The following is a 27,908-nucleotide window of genomic DNA, read 5'->3' as shown; positions in this document are numbered from 1 at the left end:
GCTCTGGAAAGAGAGGGTAACTTGTTCAAGGACACTCAACTCATGGTGGAGCCAGGATAGGAAATTAGTTTTGCTGGGAATTGCTAAACTTCACTATTATCAAGCATTTTAAAAGTTCCTTAATTCATATATATATATATATATATATTTTTTTTTTTTTTTTTTCAGTAAGAAAGTCCCCTTATCTATAAAACTAGAGTCCTGATACTTGACTGGCCTACTTGAAGGGCGTTGGCAGGATCAGATGTGATAACAGAAAGGAAAGAGCCTCGTAAGGATCTGAGGAGTGCTGGGGTGGCTGATCCACAGCCAAACACGAGTCCACGTTCAACAGATGATACTCCAAAGACCTCCTCTTCTCCACTAAAGGAAGCCAATCGTCCCAACTGTACAAAAGTCAGCTCTTGCAGACACTGTATTGCATGGGTGTGTTCATTCATTTGTCAAAGGTTAGCTGGGCCCCTGAATGAATGAATGAGCTGCTATGACGGATACAAAGAAACTTAATCTCAACATGATCTCAACCTGCCCTTGATGGATTCAAGGTCTTCCGTGAATGACAAAACAAACTTCATAACTGATGAGTCCTGAAGAGCATGGTATCTGAACCGAGGAGATGGGGTTTTTGGTGATAGCCCCTCCAACCATAGATGGGCACCTTAAACAAGCCATTTAACTGTGTGTCTAGGTTTCCTTGAATAGAAGGAAGAAAAAAACTCACCCTTTATGTGATTTTTTTTTTATGGGGAAGCAAGGCTAATTGTAAAGTATCAGGACTGTAGATATCATAACCTGGTGAGATGCAAATTGATGGAGCCGGGCAGCAGGGACCAGAGACGCTGGGTGAGTCTGGGGGAGGCTGAGGTATAGATGTGCCTGAAAGTGGTGGGGTAGGAGGAGGAGGCTTCCCAGGAGATGGGGTTGGTCCTGGGAACTGGACACCATCTCTCCACATGGTTAAAGGATTATTTTAGGGAAAATATCCTAAAGGATTGTTTTAGGAAGAATATCCTTATGATAATATAAAGGATGAGGAGAGATAGAGAGAACCCGGATGGAAGAAGACCAGCTTGAAGAACAAAGAGACTGTCTAACTACCAGTGGTGGGACCTGGACCAAACATGGGCTTTGAGAATAGACGAGAGAGCTCGGAAGTAAGAAACATCATGGAGAGAGGATGCTTGGCTACTGATGGACAATGAGGGCAGCAAGAGGAGGAAGCTGGAAATGCTTCAGTGCCCATAAAAATGAAAGAACAAAGGAATTCAGGGTGTTTTTTGTGTGTGTGTGGTGGGGACTCAACTCAAAGGGAAAATGAAGGTACAAGTTTCAAAAAAGATATTTTAAAGTGATATCAGAAAATGCAAGTGGAAACAGCAAGAGGAGAGCAGGGGTCTAGGTGCAGAATAACTGACATGAAGGTGGCAGGGAGAGTGTGCTAAGCTCACCGAGGAGGAGGATGAACACCGGGAGAATGCGTCTGAGCCAGTCCCCATTTAAAGGGGAAGCAGAGGAGAGAGGAGAGAAGCAAGAAGGAAAGCACGTGGCTCGTGGTGGTGAACGATGCCAGAATTTTAAACAGTCATTAAAACTGCACTTTAGAAGCAGGATACTAGTAACACTCCATCCCAGTCTCTAATCCAGAGCTTTCACACTAACGACTTCTAAAGATGGGAACATAGTGGGAGAAATGGTCTGGATCTCAGCTCCTTGGAAACTCAACCTCTCACACCTGGTATCTGGCTGGGGTTCCCCAGGACGAGGGCATTGGGAATGGCTCACTCTGGATTTTCAGATGTCCATGTCCATCTCTGTGCCAGACACTCAGTCACAATACCCAGTGCCCAGTCCCTCCTTCTTCCTTGCAAATTGGGACTTGCTCTGTCCCAGGGGTGATGCTTGTTTTCTCAGCCTCCCTTTTAACTAGGGGTCTGGCCCAAGAGGTGTGAGCAGGAGGCAGCTAGGAACCAAGAGAAGGTTTTCGCCCTCCTTCATGGACAATCATCTGTTCCTGCAGCGAAACCTACTGCTCACGAATGCACCATCCTTTACCTTTTCAGATCCACCGTGGTGACATTGAACACAACTCCTTTCAGCCAGAGGATCATAAAGAGACGCTGAGAGAAGGGACAGTTGCCAATGCTTTCCCCATCGATTCCAGCCTAAAAAGAAAAGCACGAGAGTCCTGAGTCGGCTTGTGCACGTTAGCAAGAAGGCATATAGGATTCTAACAGTTAGACGCCAGTTTGAGGCGACCTAAGTCCATGCTCCAGCCTTCCTTTAAAGCTGCCTTTTATTATTTATCATTGTCTTCCTAATGTAGGGTGACGCTTGGCAGAGAGTAAGGGCTCAATAAACTCTGTGGAACTGAATGTGAGTTTCCAGCATGGTGATTATGCAGACCCATAAGTTTCTGAAACCATTGAGAAAAAGAGACCTTTAACATCACAGGGAAAGTGTTGTGAAAGTGTTAGTTGCTCAGTCGTGTCTGACTCTGAGACCTCCTGGACTGTAGCCTGCCAGGCTGCTCTGTCCATGGAATTCTCCAGGCAAGAATACTGGAGTGGGTTGCCATTCCCTTCTCTGAAGGATCTTCTCGATCCAGGGATTGAACCCGGGTCTTCCACAATGCAGGCAGATTCTTTACCATCTGAGCCACCAGGAAACCCCTTAATATCACATAATCTGACACCAAGAATGCTGGACCAACTTCTATACTCCTGAGTAATCATCTTGTCTATGCTTGAATAGCTCCGCTCACCAGCAGTTTATATCTCTCAAACCAGTCCATTCTGAGGACAGTTCTAACCATCTGAAATGCTTTCCTTCGGTTATATCAATAACCTCACCAAAGTATATTCCTCTATCGCTTATCCTCTACCCTTTAGTCCTTGCTTCATGAGGACGTCAAGAGTACAGATCCTCAGATTTTGACCTCTTTCTATCTAATCTGCAGGCTCAAGACTTTAATCAATGTCCCACTTAGTTCTGACTACTACTTGACCTTGTGTCAATAACCTATTCATTTGTTAAATTATTCTTTTGAACAGTGAATACATAGTGATCATGTGCAAAGCATACACAGGGGATTCAAAACAGCATTTACTCAGGCGCTTAGGACCCTCCTAGGTGTGGACCAGGGCATGAGACAGGTACACACAGATAATCACAGCAGACAGCATTATTGAGGACCTGCACACTCCTGCTCCCCAACTTTCCCCTTCTCAGTACCCGCCTCAAAACAGAATTTTTTTTCTCTGAAAGGCAAGTCCACTTTTACCTCTGAGTGGGCTGCAGAGATGTGAATTTTATAGAGTATATTTTCAGCAAACACAGGAAGAAAAAGGTTGAAGAACTGATTTCTGTGTGATTTATTTCCACTGAGTGGTTTATTGGCTCCAAAATGGTACCTGGAGGGAGAAATCACCTACTAACTCTGAGGCTTCTCTGGTGGCACAGATGGTAAAAAATCCACCTGCGATGCAGGAGACCTGGGTTCAGTTCCTGGGTTGAGACAATCTCCTGGAGAAGGAAATGACAACCCACTCCAGTATTCTTGCCTGGAGAATTCCATGGACAAAGGAGCCTGGTTTACTGGCCCCAAAATGGTACTTGGAGGGAGAAATCACCCAATCACTCTAGTTTTTGTTGTTGTTGTTGTTGTTTTAAGGTGGTTTTTTTTTGTTTTGTTTGCAGATGTCTTTGTTTGTACTGGGATCTTAGTTCCCTGACCAGGGATCGAACCTGTGCCTCCTGCAGTGGAAGCTCAGCCTTAACTTCTTGACCGCCAGGGAAGTCCCACCCACTCACTCTAGTTTGTCCTTGGCTACCCTGGCAACTGTGGCCTCATCAGGACCAGGCTCCAATCACAAGGAGGATCCCTGGAGGAAAGGCCCATAGCCTGGCTTGAAAAGCTGACAACAATCCCACCAACATTCTGGAATGGGGGCTTACCAAGACTTCTTTTCTTTCTTCCTTTTTTTGAAAGAGAAGGAGAAAAAACTGCCCTCCAAGCTCAGCACATTATTTTTCCCCTGCAGCTTTTTTTGCTGTGGGCTTGGGGTGGGGAGGGGTGCGGATGTCTTCTTTCATACAGGAGAGCCTCAGTGTGTGCTTATTTCTACCTGGCCCATCACTCCCAGCAGAGATTCAGGTTTATAATGGAAAACTGGTGCCTTTGCTGGTGTTGCTTGTAGGTAATTGCTATGAAATTACAGTTATTTCACCTTTCTCTTAACTCTACCTGGAACTCCATCCTTATTCAGGTCTCACTTTCCTTGGTGCTGGAAACAGATCCACTCTGAGTGTTTCAGACACCACAGGCTTGGTTATAGAAAATCAGAAAGGCGGAGGGCATAGGGCAGGCGCCACCCTGACCACAGGGCTAACGTTACTGATAAAGCCACACTCAGACAGGCAACTATGGATTTAATAATGACTGGTGCAAAACTTGGGTTGATGACATCAGTTCCTAAAAGTATCTTTCTCAAGAAGCACCCTTTTGACAGGTTCTTGGTCCCTTAATACATCCTGACAAAGGAATTTTTCCCCAGGGTCAGTTATGATGTAAGTGACAAGCCGAGAATTCAAAAACAAAAGCCACACACTCTTATCTGTCTTTACCTCTGGTGGTGAGGGTGGGAGTGGGGATACTCATAACATACTCGAAGTAGGAACTACAGAAATATTGGCATTCTTATTAGCTGGGCGCAAAATTCATATAATAATGTTAATAATACCAATGAATATCAATATTGTCAGGCATTGTTCTAAGTGCTTTCCATATGCTGCTTTTTAGTTAATTGCATTATCATGAATAACAAGCTCTCTGTTCAATTCAAATCTTTTATTCTTACTTATTTATTTTTGGTCACATCACCTGGCATGTGGGATTAGTTCCCCCACCAGGGATTGAACCTGAAGCCCCTGGATTGGAGGCACAGAGTCTTAACCACTAGACTGCCAAGCAACTGCTGCTTTACATAACATTATTAATGCATTTATTCCTCATGTGAAACCTGGGTAGTGAGATACTGTCATCCTTTCACAGACGTGGGAGCTGAGGGGAAATTACAGAGAGCGGACATCACTGGCCTGAGAGCCCCTGGGATGAACTCAGGCAATCTGGTTCCAGACCCAGAGTTCTTAACTGCCATGCGCAGACTCCATCCTGAGGACCCAGCCCAGACAGGTAGCATGGCCACCCAAAGTCATGGAGCAGGAGGTGAGGGCACTGGGGATGTCTGGATGCTTCCCAGACTGCAGCCCATATGCCACAGCTCTGTGGGCTGTAGAGGCTGGTGGCAGTCACCGTTCCCCATGTCCACTCTTGTCTTGTTAGGATTCTCGATGTGGTAAACAAAAATTGCCAAAAGGCCAAGAGAAACACGACACCAGGGGTCTGTCTTATTGTCTCTGCATCTCTCTTGCAGTTTCACAGTCCCTTCCCTTCCGTTTTCTTGTGCTGGGAACAATTAACATGAAATCTACCCTCTTAAGACATGTTTCACTGTCCAAGGCAGTATTGTCGGCTCTCCAGCGCTTACTCACTTTGCTCAAACGAAACTGTATTTCTGTATTAGGAACTCCCCACTCTCCTCTCTCCTTGCCCCTGGCAACCACCTTTCCACTTTTTGATATTGACTTTCGCTATCTTTCAGTTCAGTTCAGTCGCTATTTTAGTTACTTCATATGAGTGGGATCATGCAGTATTGTCTTTCTGTGATCAGTTTAATTCTTTCACCATCATGTCCTTGAGATTCATCCATGTTGTTACATATTTTAGAATTTCCTTCTTTTTTAAGTCTGCATAATATTCCACTGTGTGTATACATCAGTTTTTTTATCCATTCATCTATCAATGAACATTTGGCCATTTTCATATCTTGGCTATTTAAATAGTGCTATAATGAACACAGGGCTTCCCAGGTAGTGCTAGTGGTAAAGAACCCCCCTGCCAATGCAAAAGATATAAGAGACATGGGTTTGAGTCCTAGGTCAGGAAGATCCCCTGGAGGAGGGTATGGCAACCCACTCCAGTATTCCTGCCTGGAGAATCCCATGGACAGAGGAGCCTGGCGGACTACTATCCATAGGGCCACAAATAGTTGGACACAACTGAAGCAACTTAGGACATGCAGTCATAATGAACACAGGAGTGCTAATATCTCTTTCAGATTCTGATTTGTTATTTTAGCTGACTCCCCAGAAGTCGGATTGCTGGGTCATATGGTAGTTCTATTTTTTATTTTTTTGAGGATCCACGACACTGTTTTCCATAGTCACTGCTCCACTTAGTATTTTCACCAACAGTGTGTGAGGGTGCTAATTTCAATCTGGCCAAGACTTGTCATTTGTTTTTTCTAGAATAGCTATCCTGAGGTGAGATCTCATTGTGGTTTTGATTTGCATTCCTCTCATAATTACTGATATTGAGAATTCTTTTTTTGTTGGATGTTTGCATGTCTTCTTTGGGAAAAACATCTATTCAAGTCCTTAGCCCATATTTTAATTGGGTTATTATTTCTTTAGTATTGAATTGTTCATTCTCCTCTTTTCCTCCTTCCCAACTAACCAGTCCTGTGCCCCATATAAACCATTTGATAAACTCATGGGTTAAATGTGGTATGCTTGTGGCAGCCACTTGAAACATCAACCAAGAACTTCGGGGGATTCAGGGGGACCCCAGGCCCTGGAAGGTAGGAGGAAAAATCCAGATGGACTGTGGTCCAAAGAGGCTCTGAGCAATGGGGGGTGGGGTAGTCAAAGACATGGTGAATTGGGTTGAATAACATTCCCTCCCAAATTCATGTCCACGCAGAACCTGTGAGTGTGATCTTATTGGAAGCAAAATTTTACAGATAAAATTGAGTCAAGATGAGGTCATGTTGGATTCAAGTGGGCCCTAAACATTTGTGCACAGACAAAAATGTCGTATTGAGACGGAGGCAGAGATTGGATGGATAGATATATCGGCAAACCAAGGACACCAAGGATGGTCCGCAGACCCCAGAAGCTGGAGGAGATTAGGGCGAGGTCTTCTCTAGAGACTTCAGAGAGAGCATGGCCCTGCTGCCAACTTGATTGCAAACTGCCAGCCTCCAGAACTGTGAGAGAATACATTTCTGTTGCTATAAGCCGCCCAGTTTATGGTCATTTACTTTGGCAGCACTAGGAAACGAATGCCAACAGTGGGGTCAAAGGAGAATGATGTACAGCGGCTGGCAAACTCCCCAAGTTCATCATTCCACTTTTCCACGGGCCTCACGTGCACACAACTGCCAGCCAGCTCTGACCCCAAAGTACTGTCTCTTCCCTGCTGCTGCTGCTGCTGCTGCTAAGTCGCTTTGGTCATGTCTGACTCTGTGCGACCCCATAGACAGCAGCCCACCAGGTTCCCCCATCCCTAGGATTCTCTAGGCAAGAATACTGGAGTGGGTTGCCATTTCCTTCTCCAATGCATGAAAGTGAAAAGTCAAAGCGAAGTCGCTCAGTCGTGTCCGACTCCTAGCGACCCCATGGACTGCAGCCTACCAGGCTCCTCCGCCCATGGGGTTTTCCAGGCGAGAGTACTGGAGTGGGGTGCCATTGCCTTCTCCAGTCTCTTCCCTAGGTATAGTAAATTTATTTACTAGAACATGTATATGCTATACTATACTTTGCTATATTATACTGTATTATTAATACATTCTATATCATCTAAGCTGTAATAACACATAAACACATAAACTTTGTACCCCAGTGGCTAAGACTCAGCACTGTTAATGCAGGAGGCCTGGGTTCAATCCCTGATCAGGGAACTAGATCCCACATTGCACAACTAAAGATCCTGCATGCCATAAAGAAGACAGAAGCGTGCCGCAACCAAGACCCAGTGCAGTCAAACAAATAAAAATAAATATTTTTTTAAAACATAAACCATTATACACTATGTAATAGTACATATAATAGTAATGGCAGGATGCAATGATATAGGTTGTATGATTATACATTATATGTTGTGTGCCAACTAAGTCATATTATATGCTATGACGTAGTCTCTCATGCTATATGGTAAGCTTGGCTAATGTTTTATTTACATTGCCTTCAGCAGCAACAAGCCCAGGTACCTAAAACTGAGTTCCTGTTAGAAAGCATGCATGTGGAGGGAAGGATGACATTGCTCCATTTTTATGACTTGAGTATCTCAAAATTTTGATGTTGGCCCTCGAAAGAGCATCCTGAGAAAGAAACTTGGGTTGCTGAAGGCATTATAGCAGAAGACTATGGTACTAGACCCACCTCTGCCTCTGATTCGCCCTGTGACCTTAAGTCTCAATCTCTGCACTCATAACTTTCAGCAATTTTCTAAAATCAAGCAGCTAATGGAAAATTATCAGCTTAAGACAGCCGTTTTCCAACTCTTTTGGTTTCAGAATCCTTTCGTGCCTTTTAAGATTGTTGAGGATACTAAAGAGCTTTTGTTCATGTGGGTTATAGCTATTGATATTTACTGTATTATAATTAAAGCTAAAACATATTTATTTCCTCATTCATCAAAATATAACAATAATGACAAATATATTACATGTTAACAGAAACAGCATATTTTAATATAAAGAAACCATATATTTAGAAAAAATTTAGTAAGAAGAGTGGCATTGTTATAGTTTTATAGAATCTTTGACTGACTTCAGAGAAGTCAGCTTCTGCATTCCGTATTTTCCTATTTGTTTGGAGTCTATGAAAAAAATCTGGCCTTACCCAGATACATAGTTGGAAAAGGAAGGAGTAATTTAATAGCCTTTTCAGATAATTTCAGATAATTGCAAGTATTTTTCTTTTATACCATACCGAAACTCAACAAGTGGTAGTTTCTTAAAAGTTGGTTGATAGGTGGAATTTGAAACCCTATCAATGAAATTCTTCCATTCGACTAAAAAGAAAAAAAAATCCATCTATCTCGCACTTTGAATGGATGTTTTACTTATGAATGGTTTTGTCATATCACAAATTCATCATTTTGAAAATAACATTTCACAGACTTGAATCTTCCAAATGGTCATACAGTTTCTCATATGGTAGCAAAATATCTCATTCAGTAATATCACCACCAAGATCATCAGAAAATTTTAAGCAAGGAGAAGCTGTCAAATTCCTAGTGGCAAATACCTATTTTCCAATATTCTCATTTTCTCTTCAAAGTTTGTCTTTTATTATTGGCAATGGATACCGCCAGCTGTTAGTCTTGAAATGACAAGCTCATTTCCTTCATTTTCCAGGAAATGTCTGGAAAAACCATGGTTTGTCTGCTGGTTGCCTTTCAGCTAAAAACTGTTCTGTGAGAGAAGCTACTGGTCAGCTCAATTGCACAAGCAGTTCTCCTGAGACAATCACTGTGCTTGGCAATGCGGCCAAAGAGCTAAATATGCATTTCCCATTTAATCCACCAGAATGTTTAAAAGATACGTACTCACGGGCTGAGATTTTAATTACATTAGATAACTAACAGCTTCGTCAAAATCATTCATAAATGAGATCAGCTCTTTTTTTTTTTCTCTTCGTGTATGACAACTCTATACCACTTCCTTTATTTGCACTAAAACCCCAGTAAATTTTACCCACAAAATAGCAACCTGAGGGAGAAATGATGACTTTGAAAATAGTGTGAACTCCCAGGATCTCTGAAAGGACCTCAGGAACCCAGGAGTCAGTGAACAACAGACACTCCACAAACAAACCAAGGTACATAGAGCTTCGTCTCCAGACAATAAAGGGAAGCTGAGAATTGCCCAAAAGTCATTTGCGGGCACCAAGATCCAGGAGAGAGAAGAATGATTCAGAGAGGACCCCAAAAGAAATAGCAGGATGAGGAGAGATGCCATTTAAGCTGGACAGATGTCATGTCACTTATCAAGTTATTGTTTCCCAGCTCCAAAGGCACCCTTCAATAAATGTTGGGTGAGAAACGGTGGGAATTCCTTTCAGCACTTCTAAAGTGAACATGGAGGTAGGGTTTCCCAGGAGAGAGCATGGAAGGGACCCTGCAGAAAGAAGGGGCTCTCCTGATGCTCTGGTGTGAGCTGGGGGGTCAGGTCTCCAGCCTCAAGCCAAAAAAAGTGATCCCTCTGGCCTCTGCAGGCTCACCTGCTGATAACCTTTCTGCAGCCCTCTGAACACAGAAGTGAAAGGCCCCATGTCACCTGCATACAGCCTGCCTGTGGTCTAGGTGGCCTCATAGATCTGCTACTCACTCAGCAAGCCCCGTGTGGCCTGAGGGTCCCCTGTACCCACCAGTCCCTGGATCCTTCTGCTCACCTAGGCTCCCAGCGCTGATCATCTGCTTTCCTCTTGAACGCAGGAGGGTGGCCCATTGCTTGACTAGCAATTCCAAAACAGCTCTGGCCTCGCCAGAAGAGTGAACTTCAATGCTTTCTGCGGGCCTGACCACATCTTCTCCAGTGAGATTTGCACCCCTTCCAAGTCTGCCACCCCTTGGCTATTCTCCTTCAGCTCTAGAGTATACCATATAGACTGTCCTTATATGTAATGGTTACTCTGGTATCATAATTAATTATCGCTTTATGTTACACTTCTCCCGCTAAAACCAATGTGTGGCTTCTCTCTTCTGATTGGACCCAGACTACAACAGAGGCTTAAATGTTTGATAGCTCAAATTGGAAGATTTTTAGGCTATTTAACTATTCCTTAAAAAGAAAATCCCACAAAATTAAGTTCTAAATGAGGTCAAGAAAGAAGCCTGAATTTTCTCCAAAGAAATTAAATGTCACACTTCAACTTTCTGTTGCTTTAGCCTATGAAATCTGTCCCTCAGGACTTCAGTGGTTAAACATTCTTTTCAAGTTTCAGATAAAAATTCTACAGCAGTCGGGATGGAGTTGACTTCAGACACAATATGATCTAGCTCTTTCTTTTTAGTAGTAAGGAAATAGGCCCAGAATGGCTAGATGTCTTGCCCATGGTTGCACAGCCTGGGCCCATGGCAGAATCAAGGATATAATTTTTTTTGCTGTGCCATTCGATTTGCAAGATCTCAGTTCCTTGACCAGGGATTGAACCCAGGCCACAGCAATAAAAGCCTGGAATCCTAATCACTAGGCTACCAGGGAACTCCTGGGGATATAATTCTTGATGCCTAACTTTTCCCTAGGCTAGTTATTCTCTTACAGGAAAGAATGTTGAAGTGACAAAGACGACAAGAAGAGGACTTTCTTTTGATAAAACAATCCATCTATATAGCATTAAAATGATTCATATCAAATGGAAGAGAAAGAATTTTTCTTTATAGTATTTACTCTCTATAGTATTTGGATCTGCCCACTTTCTTCATGTAAGTCAGATGATATGGCTTAGTGTGATCATCTTTTTAATACCAAATGATCTGTCGTTCCAATCATTTGGTTGGTCAGTCTCTCATGAATAGAGATGAGACTTGGTGATTTGTGGTCCACTTGAAGAAGGTAAGTTCTACCCTTAAAGAAACAACATTCTTTTTCTCAGCCGTCACATAAGGCATAACTCACTGGGGTCACTCTAGGCATTTTTCATTCAATTGTTGTTCTGGGTTTAGTCACTAAGTCATGTCTGACTCTTTGCAACCGCATGGACTACATCACGCCAGGCTTCCCTGTCCTTCAGTATCTCTCAGAATTTGCTCAAACTCATGTCCTTGAGTTGGTGATGACATCCAGCCATCTCATTCTCTGTTGTCCCCTTCTCCTCCTGCCCTCAATCTTTCCCAGCATCAGGGCCTTTTCCAATGAGTCATCTCTTCACATCGGGTGGCCAAAGTATTGGAGCTTCAGCTTCAGAATCTGTCCTTCCAAGAAATAGTCAAGGTTGATTTCCTTTAGGATTGATTGGTTTGATCTCCTAAACAGGTAATAAGTATACATTTGAGGCTTCAGAGACTGTCAGCCTTTATCTGAAGTTGATTACAAAGGCTGAATAAGCTCTACGCAGAAGGCTGCCTGTACAATGTCATATGAAGAATTTCAGGTGTATTGGTCAGAGTTCTGCAGAGAAATAGAACCAACAGGATTTTTGTGTGGATAGGAGAAGGCAGTGGCACCCCACTCCAGTGCTCTTGCCTGGAAAATCCCATGGACAGAGGAGCCTGGTAGGCTGCAGTCCATGGGGTCGCGAAGAGTCGGACACGACTGAGCGACTTCACTTTCACTTTTCACTTTCATGCATTGGAGAAGGAAATGGTAACCCACTCCAGTGTTCTTGCCTGGAGAATCCCAGGGACGGGGAGCCTGGTGGGCTGCCATCTATGGGGTCGCACAGAGTTGGACACGACTGAAGCGACTTAGCAGCAGCGGCGGCAGCGGCAGAGCTAAAGATAGAGATAGAGATAGGATTGTCTCCATCTGATTGTGGAAGAAGGTGAGTCTAAAACCTTATGGGCTATGTCATCAAGTTGGAGACTTAGGGAAAAGTCACAGTTCAAGTTCAAAGACAACCTGTTGGCAGAATTCGCTCTTCTTCAGACATTGTCAGCCATATTTCTATTAAGGACTTCTACTGACTGGATGAGGCCCGCACACAAGATAGAAGGTCATCTGCTTTACTCAAAGTCTACTCATTTAAATGTGCATCTTATCAAAAAAAAAAAAAAAAAAATCTGCCTGGAAGCAGTCAGCATAATATTTGCCCAAATACCTGGGCATGAGAGCCTAGCCAAATGACACATGCAAATTAAACATCACAACAGGTGAATTTAAAAATATTACTTGAGACAGGTAACCCATCAATTTAGTATGTGTCATCAACACCTTAGCTCACCAGATGGTTTTTATAAACAGCTGAGCATAGTTATGTAAATATCCCCTCCCAAAGGAACTTGTAGGCTCCATGCCCAGAAGGCTACTTGGCTCAAGTGCCTGACTAAGAGAGCAGGGTCCAGAGATACCCTGAACCTGAGTTACCAGCTTGTTCTGATAATGGCTTTGGGCCCAAGGCTGCCTATAATTCAAGGAGCTGAGTAATATTACTGGGCTCAAGGCCTCTTGGGAGCGACCTTCAGCCTGCCCTTAGCTTTATGGTTTCTGCACAGAGCCTGTACTCACCCTCCTGTTTGTCCACACACCCTCCAAGAAAGAACCGCCCCCTCCAGCCCAACACCACGCCAATGCCCCCTTTTTCCAGCCCCTTCTTTCCATTTCTATGTGTTTTCCTTCCTATTGTTTCATGTCCAAACTGTTCGTACAAGTGACGTGGTTTCTCAAAATTCTTGCCAGTCCTGCTTCCACTTAACATCCTCTTTTCTTTTTTAAAAATGTATGTGGCTGCATCAGGTTTGAGCTGCAGCATGCAGGCTCTAGTTTCCTGACCAGGGATCAAACCTGGACCAGCTGCACTGGGAGAGTGGAATCTTAACCTCTGGACCACCAGGGAAGTCCTTTAACACCTTCCTATAAAACAGGTCTCCTTCAGTCGCTTTCTGGGACTAAGCACTCTCCCTCCTTCCCGTGTTTCCTCCCCTCCTTCCGACCTCCTTCCCTTCCTCTTTCCGTTCCTCTCTCCATGCGTCCCTTCCTTCTTGCCTCTCTGTCTTAGCCCTACTTGACAATTCTCGTCACTAGAACTGTTGTCTATCTCCTCCTCTTAAAACTCAGCCCTCTGCCACCCGCCTTGTCACCTGCTGTTGGTAAAGGTGCGTGAGACCCTGCACTCAGAAGAGCCCCACACTTGGCTTAACTCTGTGGTTGCTGTCTCGAAATCCTTTTAATCATTTTGAACGAAGGATGCCACCCCTTCACGTTGCAGTGGCCCCACAAGTTGACAGCCGGTCCTACACGTGACTCTTCTGTTCCTTTGCTGACACCCTCCTCTTGCTAACTTTTGCCCTCTCAGCTAAGAGTTCATCCCCTACATCAAAAGTGTACTACATTTGTACACTTTTGAGAACTCATCTAGTCCTGAGAACATGATTATCCTCCCCGAGACAGCAAGAACTCTGGCTTTTAGGCCCATAAACATACAGTTTACTCTGAACTTTTAAAAAAGGAAAAGGAAAGAAAAGGAAGAATGTTGAAATGCTGCAGAGCTTGCTTGGTTTAATCCTTCCTTGTTACTTCTGTCTCTTGTCCTGTCTCAGTCCATTGTTAACATATTACCATAGAATTCACCTCATTTCAATTAAATAGTTCCCCAGTTATTAGATACCTGAGCTTTTCTTATTAGTAAATCAGACTCACTAATTAGTAAGCATTTAATAATATTCTTATTATTGTTTTTTAATATCAAATGATCTGTCCTTCCAATAATCTAACTGCTAAGCCTTCAACTAACATGGATGTAACTTGGTGACTTGATTTATTTGGGGCTCTCATTTTATGAAACCCTAGGAACCCAGGAAATCTAAGTTTGATGGAAAGGAAATCTAAAAAAACAGTGGAGATATATGTATATATATAGCTGGTTCACTTTGTTGTACAGTAGAAACTAATACAACATTGTAAAGCAACTATACTCCAATAAAAATTTAAAAAAAAAAAAAAAGAAATGCAAGCTTGATTGCCCTGATAAGTCTTCCAAGTGACTCCAGCATGCTTCAGAAGACAGAACAATTCTCATTCATATCATAAACCTACACCAAGCCTTAGAAGGTCCCAAAGTCCAAATCCTCTGTTTCTGAGTTTGACTCTTTCTGCTACATTGACCCCGGGTGTAATATTTAACACAACTACATTCTACTTCCCTGGAGGCAGGCTTGTGTCCTTAACTTCACAGAGTTTTGTAGTGCAGGGTGAAGGGTTGGTTGTAGAGCTGGGCAGATCTGGGTTCAGATTCCAGCCCTGACATCAAACAGCTACTGTGGCAGATTTTATTTTTCCAAAGTGGCTATAGTACAATTTTCAGTCCCATGGGCTCTCCAGTGGAAAAGTCTGTATTTTCCTTCTTGAAATTGGGTGGACTTTTGTGCCAGCTTAGATGAAAAGAAGAATGTCACAGTATGTGACTTCTGAGACTGGGTCATTAAAGGCGACACACACTCTGCTTGGCTCTCTGTGTCTTCTTTGGGAACTCAGCCCCCATGTTGTGAGGAAGCCCAGAGCCCATGAAGAGGCACCATGGAGTGTTCCGGCTGACATCCCCAGCTAAGTTTTCAGCTGACAAGTGCCCTCAACCACCAAACACGTGAATGAGTGAGATTTCAGACAGTTCTAGTTCCCAGGCTTTGAACTGTCCCAAATGACAACCAGTGGGTCATTCCCACCAAGCCCAGGCCAAACTGCAAGTTCATGAACAAAATAAATGCTTTCATTGTTTAAAGGCACTGAATTAGGGTGGCTTATTATCCAGCAGATAACTCACATACACGCTTACCCTCAGGTTCCTTCTGTACAAACTGGGGGCAAGAAACATCTACCTTGCAGGGCTGTTTCATGACTCAATGACAATATGTATAAAACATGATGTTTGCTATTGTCATGAGCACAGAAGACAAACATTTAGGAAGAGCTTATCAAACATCGCTATTTGTGAAACACTATGCCTTAGTAAAGAGTCAGGAGATCTCTCTTTGATGCCACAAAAACTCAACAATACCTCCGTGTCCAGGGTTTTGGGTGTGGAGCGATACATTCAATGGAGAAAGCAAACACAGGAAGAACTATGGCCACTGTCCATTGGCTGGAGATGAGTATTCCTAAGCCAGGGAAGGATCACATTGACCATGAAGGGGAAAACAGAAGGTGATTCGTATTTAGTTAGCTGTTGGTACAATCATGGACAAATGCACAGCAATGTTCCACCACCAAACAATGTATTCAAGTAGCTCAGGAACCAGACTCAAAGGTTTGTAACTCCAGGAAGATGGATGGATGAAGCTGAGGGATCAGGTCTGTGACAGATTTCTGGGAGTTTTCTGTTGAAGCCCAGTGGAAGCCCTTGTGTTCTCTGAATATCCGGGAATCTTGGCCACAAATATTTATGGAACCCTTATGCTATTCTTTAGGCCTGATTACGGCTCTCCGTGCTTGGATCAGGAGATCTTAACACTGGAATTCTTCCACCTCAGAAATGCACCACAGCACAGAAAACCAGAGAGCAATACAAATCCACAGTCTCAAATAAACAGAACTCCTTTCCACATGGGTTTAATTTGAAGACGACGTCTTCTCACTTAAGCCTCCTCCAGAGGATACCAGTCCTAATGGAGGAAACATGCCTTCAACTTAATTAGCCCACTGTCAAAGTTTTGCTTTCCTCCCTTGACATTTTTTAAATTATTATTCAAGATGGTCTAGGAATTAGTTCCAGCTTTTGATCATGCATCCATTCCCCCTTCATTCATGGAATGAGCCCACAATACCTATAATCGTCATACAGAACGAGGGTATATCTCAATACTGATTCTCTGACAAAAAGAATACTGTTTGGAATCCTGTGACAATAGAGATTCTGTCACTGTTCCGCATCCTGCCCTCCGCTCTGGTTGTCTGCATGTTGGTTTTTTAAAAAATTAGTTTTAAATTTCAATTATTTTGCCAATTATCTTTTAAAAATATTATTTACTTATTTATTTGGCCATGCTGCGTGGCATGGGGACTGAATCAGGGCCCCCTTCAGTGGAAGCATGGAGTCTTAATCACTGGACCACCAGGGAAGTCCCTGAGTGAAGGTTTTAAATTGAGCATCTTCATATCACAAAACTTAGAGAAATCACAAAATCTGTCACCAGTCCTCTCAGTTGGGTTCAGTGAGCTCTCATCTATCCAAACCTCTCAAATAAGACAGGTTAAAAGCCTTGTGGCACTAAAATAAAATCTGAATTATGAGATTTACTAAACAGGGTCATGTAAATCCAGGACCCTTCTGGGACATTCTTTGCAAAATTAGTGTTTTATGTCAGTAAATAACGATTTATAAAGCTTGAAAAGTCTATCCTAAAATTCATTTAATCATGCCACAACCAGGTCCCACACTCAGATATTCTGATTCATTAATCTGGGATAGAACTCAAGTCCGGCAACCCACTCCAGTCTTCTTGCCTGGAGAATCCCATGGACAGAGGAGCCTGGCAGGCTAGACACAGACACGAACTGAAGTGACTTAGCATACATGGAGAACTCAAGTGATTTTCCTTTTTTTTAACTCTCAAAGTGATTCTAATGTTTAACCAGGGCTGGCTTGTTGGTACTTAAAATTAGGGATAGACAATACTCCTCTAAGAAACATGGTAAAACAGAAAACTGACAAAAGAGCTCCCTGAACCCACATGAGATGCAGGGAACCAGAGTCTCAGGAGACACTTGAGGTGCCCTCCCTGCTCTGCTGACTCCCTGTTTGCTTAACTAACCTGGAAACTCCTTAGGATCAGAGCCACCCTCTCCCCCTCATCCCACTGCTACTGTCCCTCCCCATCGTCAGGCCTTGTCCTGGAAGAAGGGCACCATCTTGAGTCATTCAAGGAATGCGGAACACATTTTGGATGAGGATGTCTGCAGAATCTAAAGTCAACATAGACACAAACAGGAGCTCCATTGCCAACTGATGTCTTCCCAGTTGCCCGTCCACACAGAGCTCTGCAGGTAGGTCCTCCCTGAAGGTGACAGCACTCTGACTAGGTCCAGAAATCCTGCCTCTCGGGGGAAGCTCTCCCATGATCAGACGTGCTCAGCTACCTTCCTCTCCCCAGGCACTATTCTCTACCATCCTCTAGCCAACAGTGGCTGGAAACTTCACTTCTTCTGCAACACAGGATTCCATCAAGTCCCATGTCTGGCTTTCCCAGCTTTCCTGGCCACGTAGGAGGCTTTAGCTCCATCTCCAAGCAAGTGCAGTCACCTGGCCATGTGGGGAGCGGGACCAGCATCTTCACTGGGGGCCTCTTGGGTGCTGGGTCTGGCAGGGCAGTGCTGAACAAGACCCTGTCCCACATGGAGGTAGCAAAAGTTCAAGAGACGATGCCCTGGTCATATGCGGAGTGCAAGAATCATAGAACCTGGGTGGAGCGGAAGCAGGAAGGAGCGATGGCCCCAGATGGAGGGTCTTCTCTGCCACCATGCTGGAGAAAAACGTTCTATTTACCAAGTACCTTCTGTCCCATAAGCTCCCAGCTCCCGCAGAACTTATTGTAAAGACTGTCATTCTAGATGATTGTATTTCCTGCTTCAAAGCAGGGCGGAGGGCAGTTTATAAACAGCCTTCCAGCTACAGACACAGAAACCGAGCCAGGTTTTGCATCGAGGAGACCTCATTCCATTTTCCCTGCCTTGAAAATCGTCCATCTGAGCTCGCTGATGGCAGAGCTACACGTTCAAGCTCAGGCCAAGCTATAATTGAAAAGAAGTCTGTCTTTTGTAATCCCTGAGGCCCAAAGGGGAAATGAAAAGCTTTTCCAAATGGCAGCCTAAGACAGGAAATGTTCTATTTATTGTACTTCCATAAAAAAACAAATTGACCCCAGTAATTATACCACACACACAAGAGTCCAAGTCATCACCCAGGAAGCCACAATCTGAGATGGGGGTCTGCATTTCTCCCCTAAAAGGGAACCATTCCAAGACCCATCATATTTTCCATCACAGATTCTAGCTACAACAGACAGATTGCCCATCCTACCTGCTGCCTGGCCAATGGGAGTCACAAGAATCCCTGGGCTGGTGCCAGATGCTCTGCAGGGTAATATGCTTTTGAGAACGTCATTGCCTTGGTGTCACCTTCTGCAACCTCGCCCATTAGCTGAAGGGATAACTGGACAATGTCTAGTCCTGAATTCTTTGTTTCTCTCCATGCTCACTTGTTCAGCAGTATTAATTGGGCACCAAGAAATTATAAATGACCTTTGCTTGTGAAGAACTGTAATGCAAATTCTCCACTACGTGCCTAGGAGAAAATATTGATAGTGGCCATCATAAAGATACAAAACTGCTCCCAAATAACTCTGAAATAAGTGAGGTGCAGAAGCTTTTCTTCTCTTTACAGACGTTTTTCTTCTCCTTTACTGGATCTTTTTTGTACATCTCAGAATTGGGTGTGATGCTTCTTAGTACTCAAGTCCACAAGTACCACAAAACCCCAGTTTTTGGCTTCTGCATCCTAACACTGAGACCTGACTTATTGGAAAAGGCCCTGATTCTAGGAAAGATTGTGGACAAAAGGAGAAGAGGGCAACAGAATGAGATGGCTGGATGGCATCACCGACTCAATGGACATGAGTTTGAGCAAACTCCAGGAGATGGTGAAAGATAGGGAAGCCTGGAGTGCCACAGTCCATGGGGTCACTAAGAGTCAGACACAACTTAGCAACTGAACAACAACAACAACAACTAAGATCCACAGAGACACTCTTTCAAATCAGCCATCTGGACGTGAAGAAGCATTTTCAGCTCTAACAGAGATCACTCAATCCATGGACCTTTTATGTCACTGTAGACAGTCACCAAAGCATATCATTTGTATTTCCATTTAATTTGAAGGTATCGCATAGAACTGTTGTACCTGTGTGTTAAAAATTGTAGTAATGCCATGTCCTCCACACCCCAACCCCCAATATTCATTATAAGCCAAGACAAGCTAAAGTTACAATAGCTTCCCTTTACTTGTAAAACCTATCTAAGGAAGGAAACCTGCTATTGTTGGGCTATGTTTAGACTAGATGATGCTAAGCAATGGCCTGCAACCATTTACAGCAGATAGACTGCTGGATCTTATCTAATGTTTAGAATCAACCCCTTCAAATAACTTTTTGATGAAGAGGTAGAAGAAATAGGGCAAAGTTAAAATGTGCTCAGTCACTTCAGTCAGGTCCGACTCTTTGAAATCCTTTGGACTGTAGCCCATCAGACTTCTTTGTCCATGGGGTTTTCCCAGAAAGAATACTGGAATAGCTTGCCGTGCCCTTCTCCAGAGGATCTTCCTGACCCAAGGATCGAACTGGCATCTCCTGCGTCTCCTGCATTGTAGGCAGATTTTTTACTGTTGAGTCACCAACAGGGGAAGCCCAAAGCTAAAATAAGAAGCATCACTTTCCTCTGTGTTCTCCCAAGTGGCTTTTATCACATCTCTCTTTAACAGGATTTCTTTTTACTAAGTCATAGTAGAATGACTATTTTTCTCTTCTGTTTCGTGACATAGTTCAGGGCCAGATATAACATTCTAGTTGTTCAAAAATATAGTTTATCTGCAAAGACCACAGTCTTGGAGACATAAGGTGGGGCTGAAGAGAAACAAGATCTTAGGAACAATGTGATGTGAGTAGAGGATGTGATTATCCAAGACTTTCTTGCTTTGTCGAATTTGCAGCTCTGGAATTAGCTCTGAGCATGGCATTTCCTCTCTCAGTTGTTTCACCCAAAGGGGAATAAAAGGTGGCTTGAACTGGCCTCAAAGGTCTCTCTTCCTCAAGTGTAACTTGAGAAAATAACAGCTGCTCACCTGATTCAAGTTCTCTGTGAAGATCAAATGAGGTACTGTACATGCAAGTGCCCTGAAAAGGTGGATAATAAGACTAACGTTATGACTCCACATCTGGTCCTTCTCCAGAAATTGTTAATGGAAGTTCATGTGCCCCATGTACAATGAGGCCAAACAAACTGAGACGATGGAGTCTGGAGCAGAGAAAGGTTTACTGCAGGGCCGCACAAGGAGGCGAAGTGACTCAGGCCCTAAACAGCTCTGAGGGTTTTAAACCCCCTAAGGGTTTTAGCAAAGCACTTTTAAGGGCCAGGTGGGGGCAGGGACTGTCGCAGGGTCTGTGATCAGCTCGTGCACACTTCTCTAACTGGCTGATGGTGAGGTAACAGAGTGGTGTAACAAGGGTGAACATTATCAGTCCTTAGGTTCTAGGAGGCCTGGGGCTATGTGGTCGTGGTTATCAACTAGTTAACCTCTTCCATTTGTTGGTGGGAAGGGTGTTTTCACATCCGCAAGACAACTCAGGAAATGTGCCTCAAGTACTGCCATCTAGATACTTCACGGAGGTAAAGCAGAGGATGTGAGGGAAGGCCTGTCCTGGGAAGGTCCCATTGGGTCCTATTCAGTTACAAAATTACAGCTAGAATACGGTGCTGGTAAAGAATTTGCCAGCAATGCAGGAGACCTGGGTTCAATCCCTGGGCTGGGAAGATATCCTAGAGAAAGGAATGGCAACCCACTCCATCACTCGTGCCTGGAGAGTTCCATGGACAGAGGCTACAGTCCATGGGGTAGGAAAGAGCTGGACATGATTGAGTGACTTTCACTTTCACGGCGCCAGACAGCTCGACAGCAGGGGAATGAACGTGCACCCAACCCTCAACCGAGTCCCATTAAGAATGGCTTGTCTTTCCCACAGAACTCCAGCAGCGGCCCTCAAGGGAACAACTGTCTTCACAGGAGGAAATTCTAGGTTGTCTGCAGCCTAACTCACAGTTAGTTAGGCCTACGGACCAGCAACATCAGCTTCCTCTGGGAGCTTGGGAGGCATGTAGATTCTGAGAAACTACCCCAGACCTCCTAACCCTAGACTCCATTTCCAGAAAAAACTCCAGGTGATTCATGTCTACCAGTGTTGGAGAAGGCTGGTCTTCAGAATCTTTGGATGTACAAAGGCCTCGCACAGCAACAGTGCAAAGACCTTCACGGTCCACGCTCTAGAACAGTGATGTCCAGCTTTCCTTTTTGGGTTTAAAAAAAGTACATTTTTGCACACCTAGATTTCCCATAACTCCTCTTACCAAACAAAACAAAACAAAACTCTACTCTTGTACCTAGGAATCTGGCCCTACTGGGTTCTAGAAATGTGAGTGAATCTCAGCCAAATTTCCAGACCCTGAGCAGAGGAGAGGGACCTGCATGCATACAACAAAGGCAGCCTGGAGCTGAAAGCAAACCTTGCAGCTGAAACTGGAGCTAGGCTTAAATTATTGATTGAAATTCCATGATGTGGCTTGCCCAGCAAGAGCCGGCAGAGCCGAGAGTCACTGAACGTATCATCCCGTGCAGGCCTCATTCCCCTAGAGCCCCCTGCCTCTTTGCCTGGAGTGGGGCAGGTGCTGGTCAGAGGTTGGAACCTCTCCTGAGAGGTGAAGTTATGGAAGCCTAACAAATCTTGGGGGCGTGACCTCAGCTTTCTGAAGGTGCCACATTGGTGCCCATTGCTGTGTAGAGCAGGCCACCTGCCTGCCTGCAACGCTTGGGACATGGAAAGCTTACACAGAGAAGTACAGAAAAACAAGAAAGCCAACATGCTGAAGCTTTAAAAACTACATCAAAAGTGTTTTTTTTTTAACCAAACAAACACAGTTTTCTTCCTGAAAGTCCCCTGGAGAAGGGAATAGCAACCCACTCCAGTATTCTTGCCTGGAAAATCCCATGGATGGAGGAGCCTGGTGGGTCCCAATCCATGGAATTGCAAAGAGTTGGACATGACTGAACCACTAGCAAGGTTTCTACTGCATAATGGAAAGAAAAGGTTTCTTGGCCAACCAACATGTCAGTGTAGAGAAAATGAATTAATTTCTTTCGATAAGTTGTCCTTTTATAATCATGAATACTTATCGCCAAAAGCAAACTACTGCTAACAACATGCCCATTGAAAGCAGAATGGTTGACTAGAGGGCAATACGATCATATTTAATGCCACAGTCTACAGCTAGTAAAGAGAGTGAATTGGAGTCTTATGTCTTATCCTGCAAAGAATTTCATGGTGGGAAAAAAATGCAAGTCACAAAGTGACATGAGTAGTATGATCCCTTTTTATTAAAAAAAAAAAAAGCCCTGTGATACATAAAAACACATATACAGGGCTTTGTTTTTGAAAGACAAATGTGTGTGTGTGTGTGTGTGTGTGTGTGTGTGTGAGGCTTGGGGGCGGCAGTACTTAACACTGATGTTTGCAATCTGTGCCCAGTCGCTTTAGTCACGTCCAACTCTTTGAGACCCTATGGACTATATATAGCCCCCCAGGCTCCTTTGTCCATGGGATTCTCCAGGCAAGAATACTGGAGTAAGTTGCCATGCCCTCCTCCAGGGGATCTTCCCAATCCAGGAATCAAACCTGGGTCTCTTACGCCTCCTGCATTGGCAAGCGGGTTCTTTACCCCTAGCGTCACCTGAGAAGCCCCACCTTAACACTGATAACATCAATTTTTCTCCAGTAGGAGGCATAGGAGGGATAAGGAATGTGGAGTCTTCATAGTTTCTTTATATATGGTTCTCAGACAAGGAAATATCTGAAACCCTTTGGCCAGGTATGTTTCAAAATTTTTAGTATTCTGGCGTGTAGAAAGGTGACAGGACACATCACATCCCATCCTCAGCAGCCTCTCGGCACCACCCTGTAATCAAGCCCATTAACCCTTCTGCAGCCAAAAGTGGGACACACAGAGACCACCAACAGCTTCCAAAAATTTAGGTCAGTTCTGCCTCCAAATTAATTAGCCACAAATTTACAAAGGAACTTTCAGGTGTCAGAGATTTTTGAATTTCAGGATTCTGGCCAAAAGATCTGGACCTATATATATCTTCAGGGTCTGACTTGTCACACTGATCATCTATTTATAACTTAAACCAACAGGGTAAAATAAAAGAGAAGGGACAAAAGAGAAAGGAAAAATCAAGGGAACCCCTCTGACGTACCCCTTGGATACTTGCACTTGTGCCTCCAAAAGGCTCTGACTTGGGACTTAAGAATGACCAAGAAAACAGCTTTGGTGACACATATGCAAAGAGCAGGTTGACTTGTGCATCTGAGACGTTAGCAAATTCAAGCCCACTGGCCTGTTGCGAAGCAGACACAGGAGAACACGAAAGACGAAAGAAAACAGTTTTAACAAAACAGAAAACAACTTAGGTGCTAGGGACGAACCAGCTCCTAAGATGTGGTTCCTATTATTCCATGTGCAACTCAAACCAAAGGCTTTGTGCCAAAGTTAAGATGCAATCTGTGTGGGGTCAACGGGGAATGGCCAACACACATCAATGGCAGCCCCAGTGCACCATCAGCTTCTTCGGTGATGATCTTGGATTCTCACTGGACAGGTAAGCTTTTGCTTTTTGTGGGTCTCCAGAAATCTAGATATTTAATTTACTTATTTATTAGGCTGTGCCCAGTCTTTGTTGTCACATGTGGGATCTAGTTCCCTGGTTAGGCATTGAACCCAGGCTGCCTGATTGGGAGCACGGAGTCTCAGCCACTGGGAAGTCTCACCACTAGGGCAGTCCCTAGACATTTCTTTTACATATATACAGAGTCATGCTGTTGATCTATAAAATATCTTCAAAGGTACCAAATGTCCAATTATGCCAAATCAAAAAAAACAAGATGGTATTTTAACTGTCAGTCTCTGAGTTGTAAGTGCTGGATAACCTAAACCAGGGGAGCTGGAGCCTTCATTTCTCTTCCTGTGAAATGGGGATTAGTACCATTAACACCCTCGCCCAGAAGGTAATCAGTAAAACTAAAAGGTGTTTCAAAGTCTTTGGATTAATGTATGTTGTAAGTGATAAATGACCTATTTCTCTACATTATGGAAGTGAAGGAAGGATCATTGCCTGGATGTCCCAAAGGGAATAAAAACGACCAGTGGAAATCAGTGGACAGGGAATCAGAAATCCTAGACTCTGGTCTAGGTGCTCCCTTAAAAGGGGGAGCTGCCTTCGTACCCAACCTCTGCCCCCTGCCCTGTCCACCTTTCAGAGTGACGACTAGAGTTCAAATGAGACCGTGTGCGTGGGAAGGGCTCTGATCAACAGAAGTGTTTCCAGCTTCTAGCTACCTATGAATAAATGAATATAATAATCATAATCACTACTATGTTTAATATATAATAAATTGCTATTGTTAAAAAATAATGATAAATTATATATAAGGAAGAATGAATAAACAGTAAATACTGCGCCACTGATGTGTTCTATGTGTCCAGGGAAACAGTGTTTACTTCTGGGTGGGAGATTAGGACAGCATCCTTCCATTCTCACCATCTCCCATCTGGATTTATTTTTTGTACACTTGCTTATTGAATGTGTAGGGTGACCAGCCATCCCAGCTTGCCCATCACTGAGGGTATTCCAGAGCCTTCACAGCTTAAAACTGGGAAAGCCCTGGGCAAACTCAGATAAGTTGGTAACACTATATATGCCATTTCTACTTTCAAAATAGGATTTAAAGGAACATGTAAACATAGATGCTTGCATTTAAGAAACTCATGTGTGTGGATGTGCCCCAATGTTCACTGTAGCACCATTTACAATAGCTAAGACACGGAAGCAACCTAGATGTCCATCAACAGATGAGTGGATAAAGAAGCTATGGTACACACATATGATAGAATACTACTCAGCCATAAAAAGGAACACTTTTGAGTCAGTTCTAATGAGGTGAATGAACCTAGAGTCTATTATTCAGAGCGAAGTAAGTCAGAAAGAAAAAGACAAGTATAGTATATTAAATAATATATACAGAACCTAGAAAGATGGTACTGATGAACCTATTTGCAGGGCAGCAACACCGGAGAAGGCGATCACACCCCACTCCAGTGCTCTTGCCTGGGAAATCCCATGGACGGAGCAGCCTGGTGGGCTGCAGTCCATGGGGTCACAAAGAGTCGGACACGACTGAGCGACTTCACTCTCACTTTTCACTTTCATGCATTGGAGAAGGAAATGGCAACCCACTGCAGTGTTCTTGCCTGGAGAATCCCAGGGACGAGGGAGCCTGGTGGGCTGCCGTCTATGGGGTTGCACAGAGTCAGACATGACTGAAGCGACTTCAGCAGCATCGACACAGCTGTAGAGATAGATTTGTGGACAAGGGCAGTGGGGAGGAAGACAAGGGTGAGATGGGTGGAGACTGCAGCGCAGAAGCATATACATTACCATATGTAAAATAGAGAGCCAATGGAAATTTGCTGTATGACTCAGGAACCTCAAGCCAGGGCTCTGCAACAACCTAGAGGGGTGGGGAAGAGTGGGGAGTGGGAGGGAGGCACACGAGGGAGGGGGCACGTGTACACCTACGGCTGATTCATGCCCATGTATGGTAGAAATCAAACGAATATTGTAAAGCAATTATCCTTCAATTAAAATAAATAAACTTTAAAACATTAAAAAATTTAAAAAATTCATGTATGTGTAAAGAATTCATTCATATCAAGCAGCTTGGAAATTTCAAACAATCCCTCCTTAGTACTTTTGGTTCATCATCTTACAATTTTATCTTTCATGGGATCAAGTCTAGTGACTCTCAGTATTGAGACTGGGAGTTTGGGACTGATGTGTACACACTGCTATATTTAAAACAGACAACCGGGACTCCCCTGGTGGTTCAGTGGTTAACACTCTGTGCTTCCAATGCAGGGGGTACAGGTTTGATCCCTGGTTGGGGAACTAAGATCCCACATGCCACACGGCATGACCAAAAAAATAAATGAAATAGGTATCAACAGGGTCTACTGCATAGCACAGGAACTCCGCTCCATGTTCCATAATAACCTAAATGGGAAAAGAACTTGAATAGATACATGTAAAGGTATGACTGACTTACTTTGCTGTACACCTGAAACTAACACAATGTTGTTAATCAACTATACTCCAAAATAAAACAGAAATCGAAAATATAAAAATGAAAATAAGAATCACTTTTTCAGTGACTCCATTTAAATGAATGATGGACATTGTAGTGGCTCAGAACTATGAGTTTTCCTAAAATAACTAGAAGAAATGAAAGGCAGTTAGGAAACAGCAATAACAAGGGCTTTAATTATAAGCGTGCCATGTGCATGCAAGGTACATATGGTACTGCCACGCTCACTTGACTTTTGACTGAATGGGCAGTGTCGTTTAAATACATCTGCCCACATATCAAAAGAGGAAGCTACTTCCTCTCAGAGCTTTGTCTTTTGCAAGGAAGCTGTGCTTAAGCAATACAATGATTGATAATAAATATCTGTAATAAATATTTATTTCAAATAAACAGGTTGGGTAATTGCTTTTATTCTACCCTTGAATAGCAGGGGTTAGAGCATTGTCTCCATTCTTCATTTCTGACCCTGTGGGTTTTTGGATTTTGCATGCTTCTTTTCTGGGACAGCCTTTCAGGCTTCATCAATGAACTATAAACCTCATTTTTATCAAACGCCACTGCAAGTTTTACGGACCGGCATACGGTCATTGCTATCGCTGCATGCAAGCTATAATGAATCACAGTGGCTATGTGACTTTCAGAAAGATGACTTTCTTGCTGCCAAGCCAGCAAACTCCCCCAGATCTGCAGTCCAGCTGTGGTTCATTTCTTCTGTCATCTGTAATATTAAAAACGGTCAGATATATTGGAATGTTCTAAGTTGTTCCCTTGGCCCTTCAGAAGCCGTATTCAAACCCCCTGATGACCTTTCACTGACAATAGGACAAAATCTAGTGGGTTGCTTCTCAGGGGCCCCACTCTCTCCCCTTAGTTTTTTTTTTTAAGGGAATTCTTTCTTTGTTGTTGTTTAAATTTTCTGGATTTTTCTCTCTAGTACTTTTACAACTTTATTTTTTGCATTTGCTTTTGTATAAGGTAGGGATTTAACCTACTTTTTTTTTTCTTCTATTTTTGGGCTGTGCCTTGCAGCATGCAGGATCTTAATTCCTGGACCAGGGATCAAACCCATGCACTCTGCAATGGACTGCCAAAGAAGGCCCTCTCTTCCCAGATTTATCAATAGTCCCCTTTCAGGACCTTTCCTTGCCTCCTCACTCCTTCAGGCAAATCACTTGCCCACCAAGTGACTTGTTTTGCTCTATCTGTCCTGTTATCTGTACCCTTTGTGTCTTCTAGATGGCATTTTCCCTAGGTCTTCACTCTCAAATACCAACTCAGATCCCACCCTCCCTGGAAGCCCTTTTATGCTCATTCTTATTAGAATTATTTTGTGCACAGTTCATTTCATTCACTCACTAGACACATATTAAGTATTAACAATGTATTAGGTACT

General features: G+C 43.6%; 1 protein-coding gene across 1 annotated transcript in view; it reads right to left on the bottom strand.

The window, feature by feature from the left end:
• Window positions 1-27,908, bottom strand: part of CLIC5 (chloride intracellular channel 5) — a 110,408-nt gene that overhangs the window by 49,425 nt on the left and 33,075 nt on the right. The window contains exon 2 of the mRNA XM_018039166.1: window positions 2,053-2,162. Within this exon, the coding sequence (XP_017894655.1) occupies window positions 2,053-2,162 (110 nt within the window). The remainder of the gene's footprint in view (window positions 1-2,052; window positions 2,163-27,908) is intronic.

The sequence above is a fragment of the Capra hircus genome, chromosome 23 (genome assembly GCF_001704415.2).
Source record: "Capra hircus breed San Clemente chromosome 23, ASM170441v1, whole genome shotgun sequence".
Taxonomy (NCBI): Eukaryota; Metazoa; Chordata; class Mammalia; order Artiodactyla; family Bovidae; genus Capra; species Capra hircus.
The sequence above is the reverse complement of the archived record's forward strand: the minus strand, read 5'-3'. Positions and strand labels throughout refer to the sequence as shown.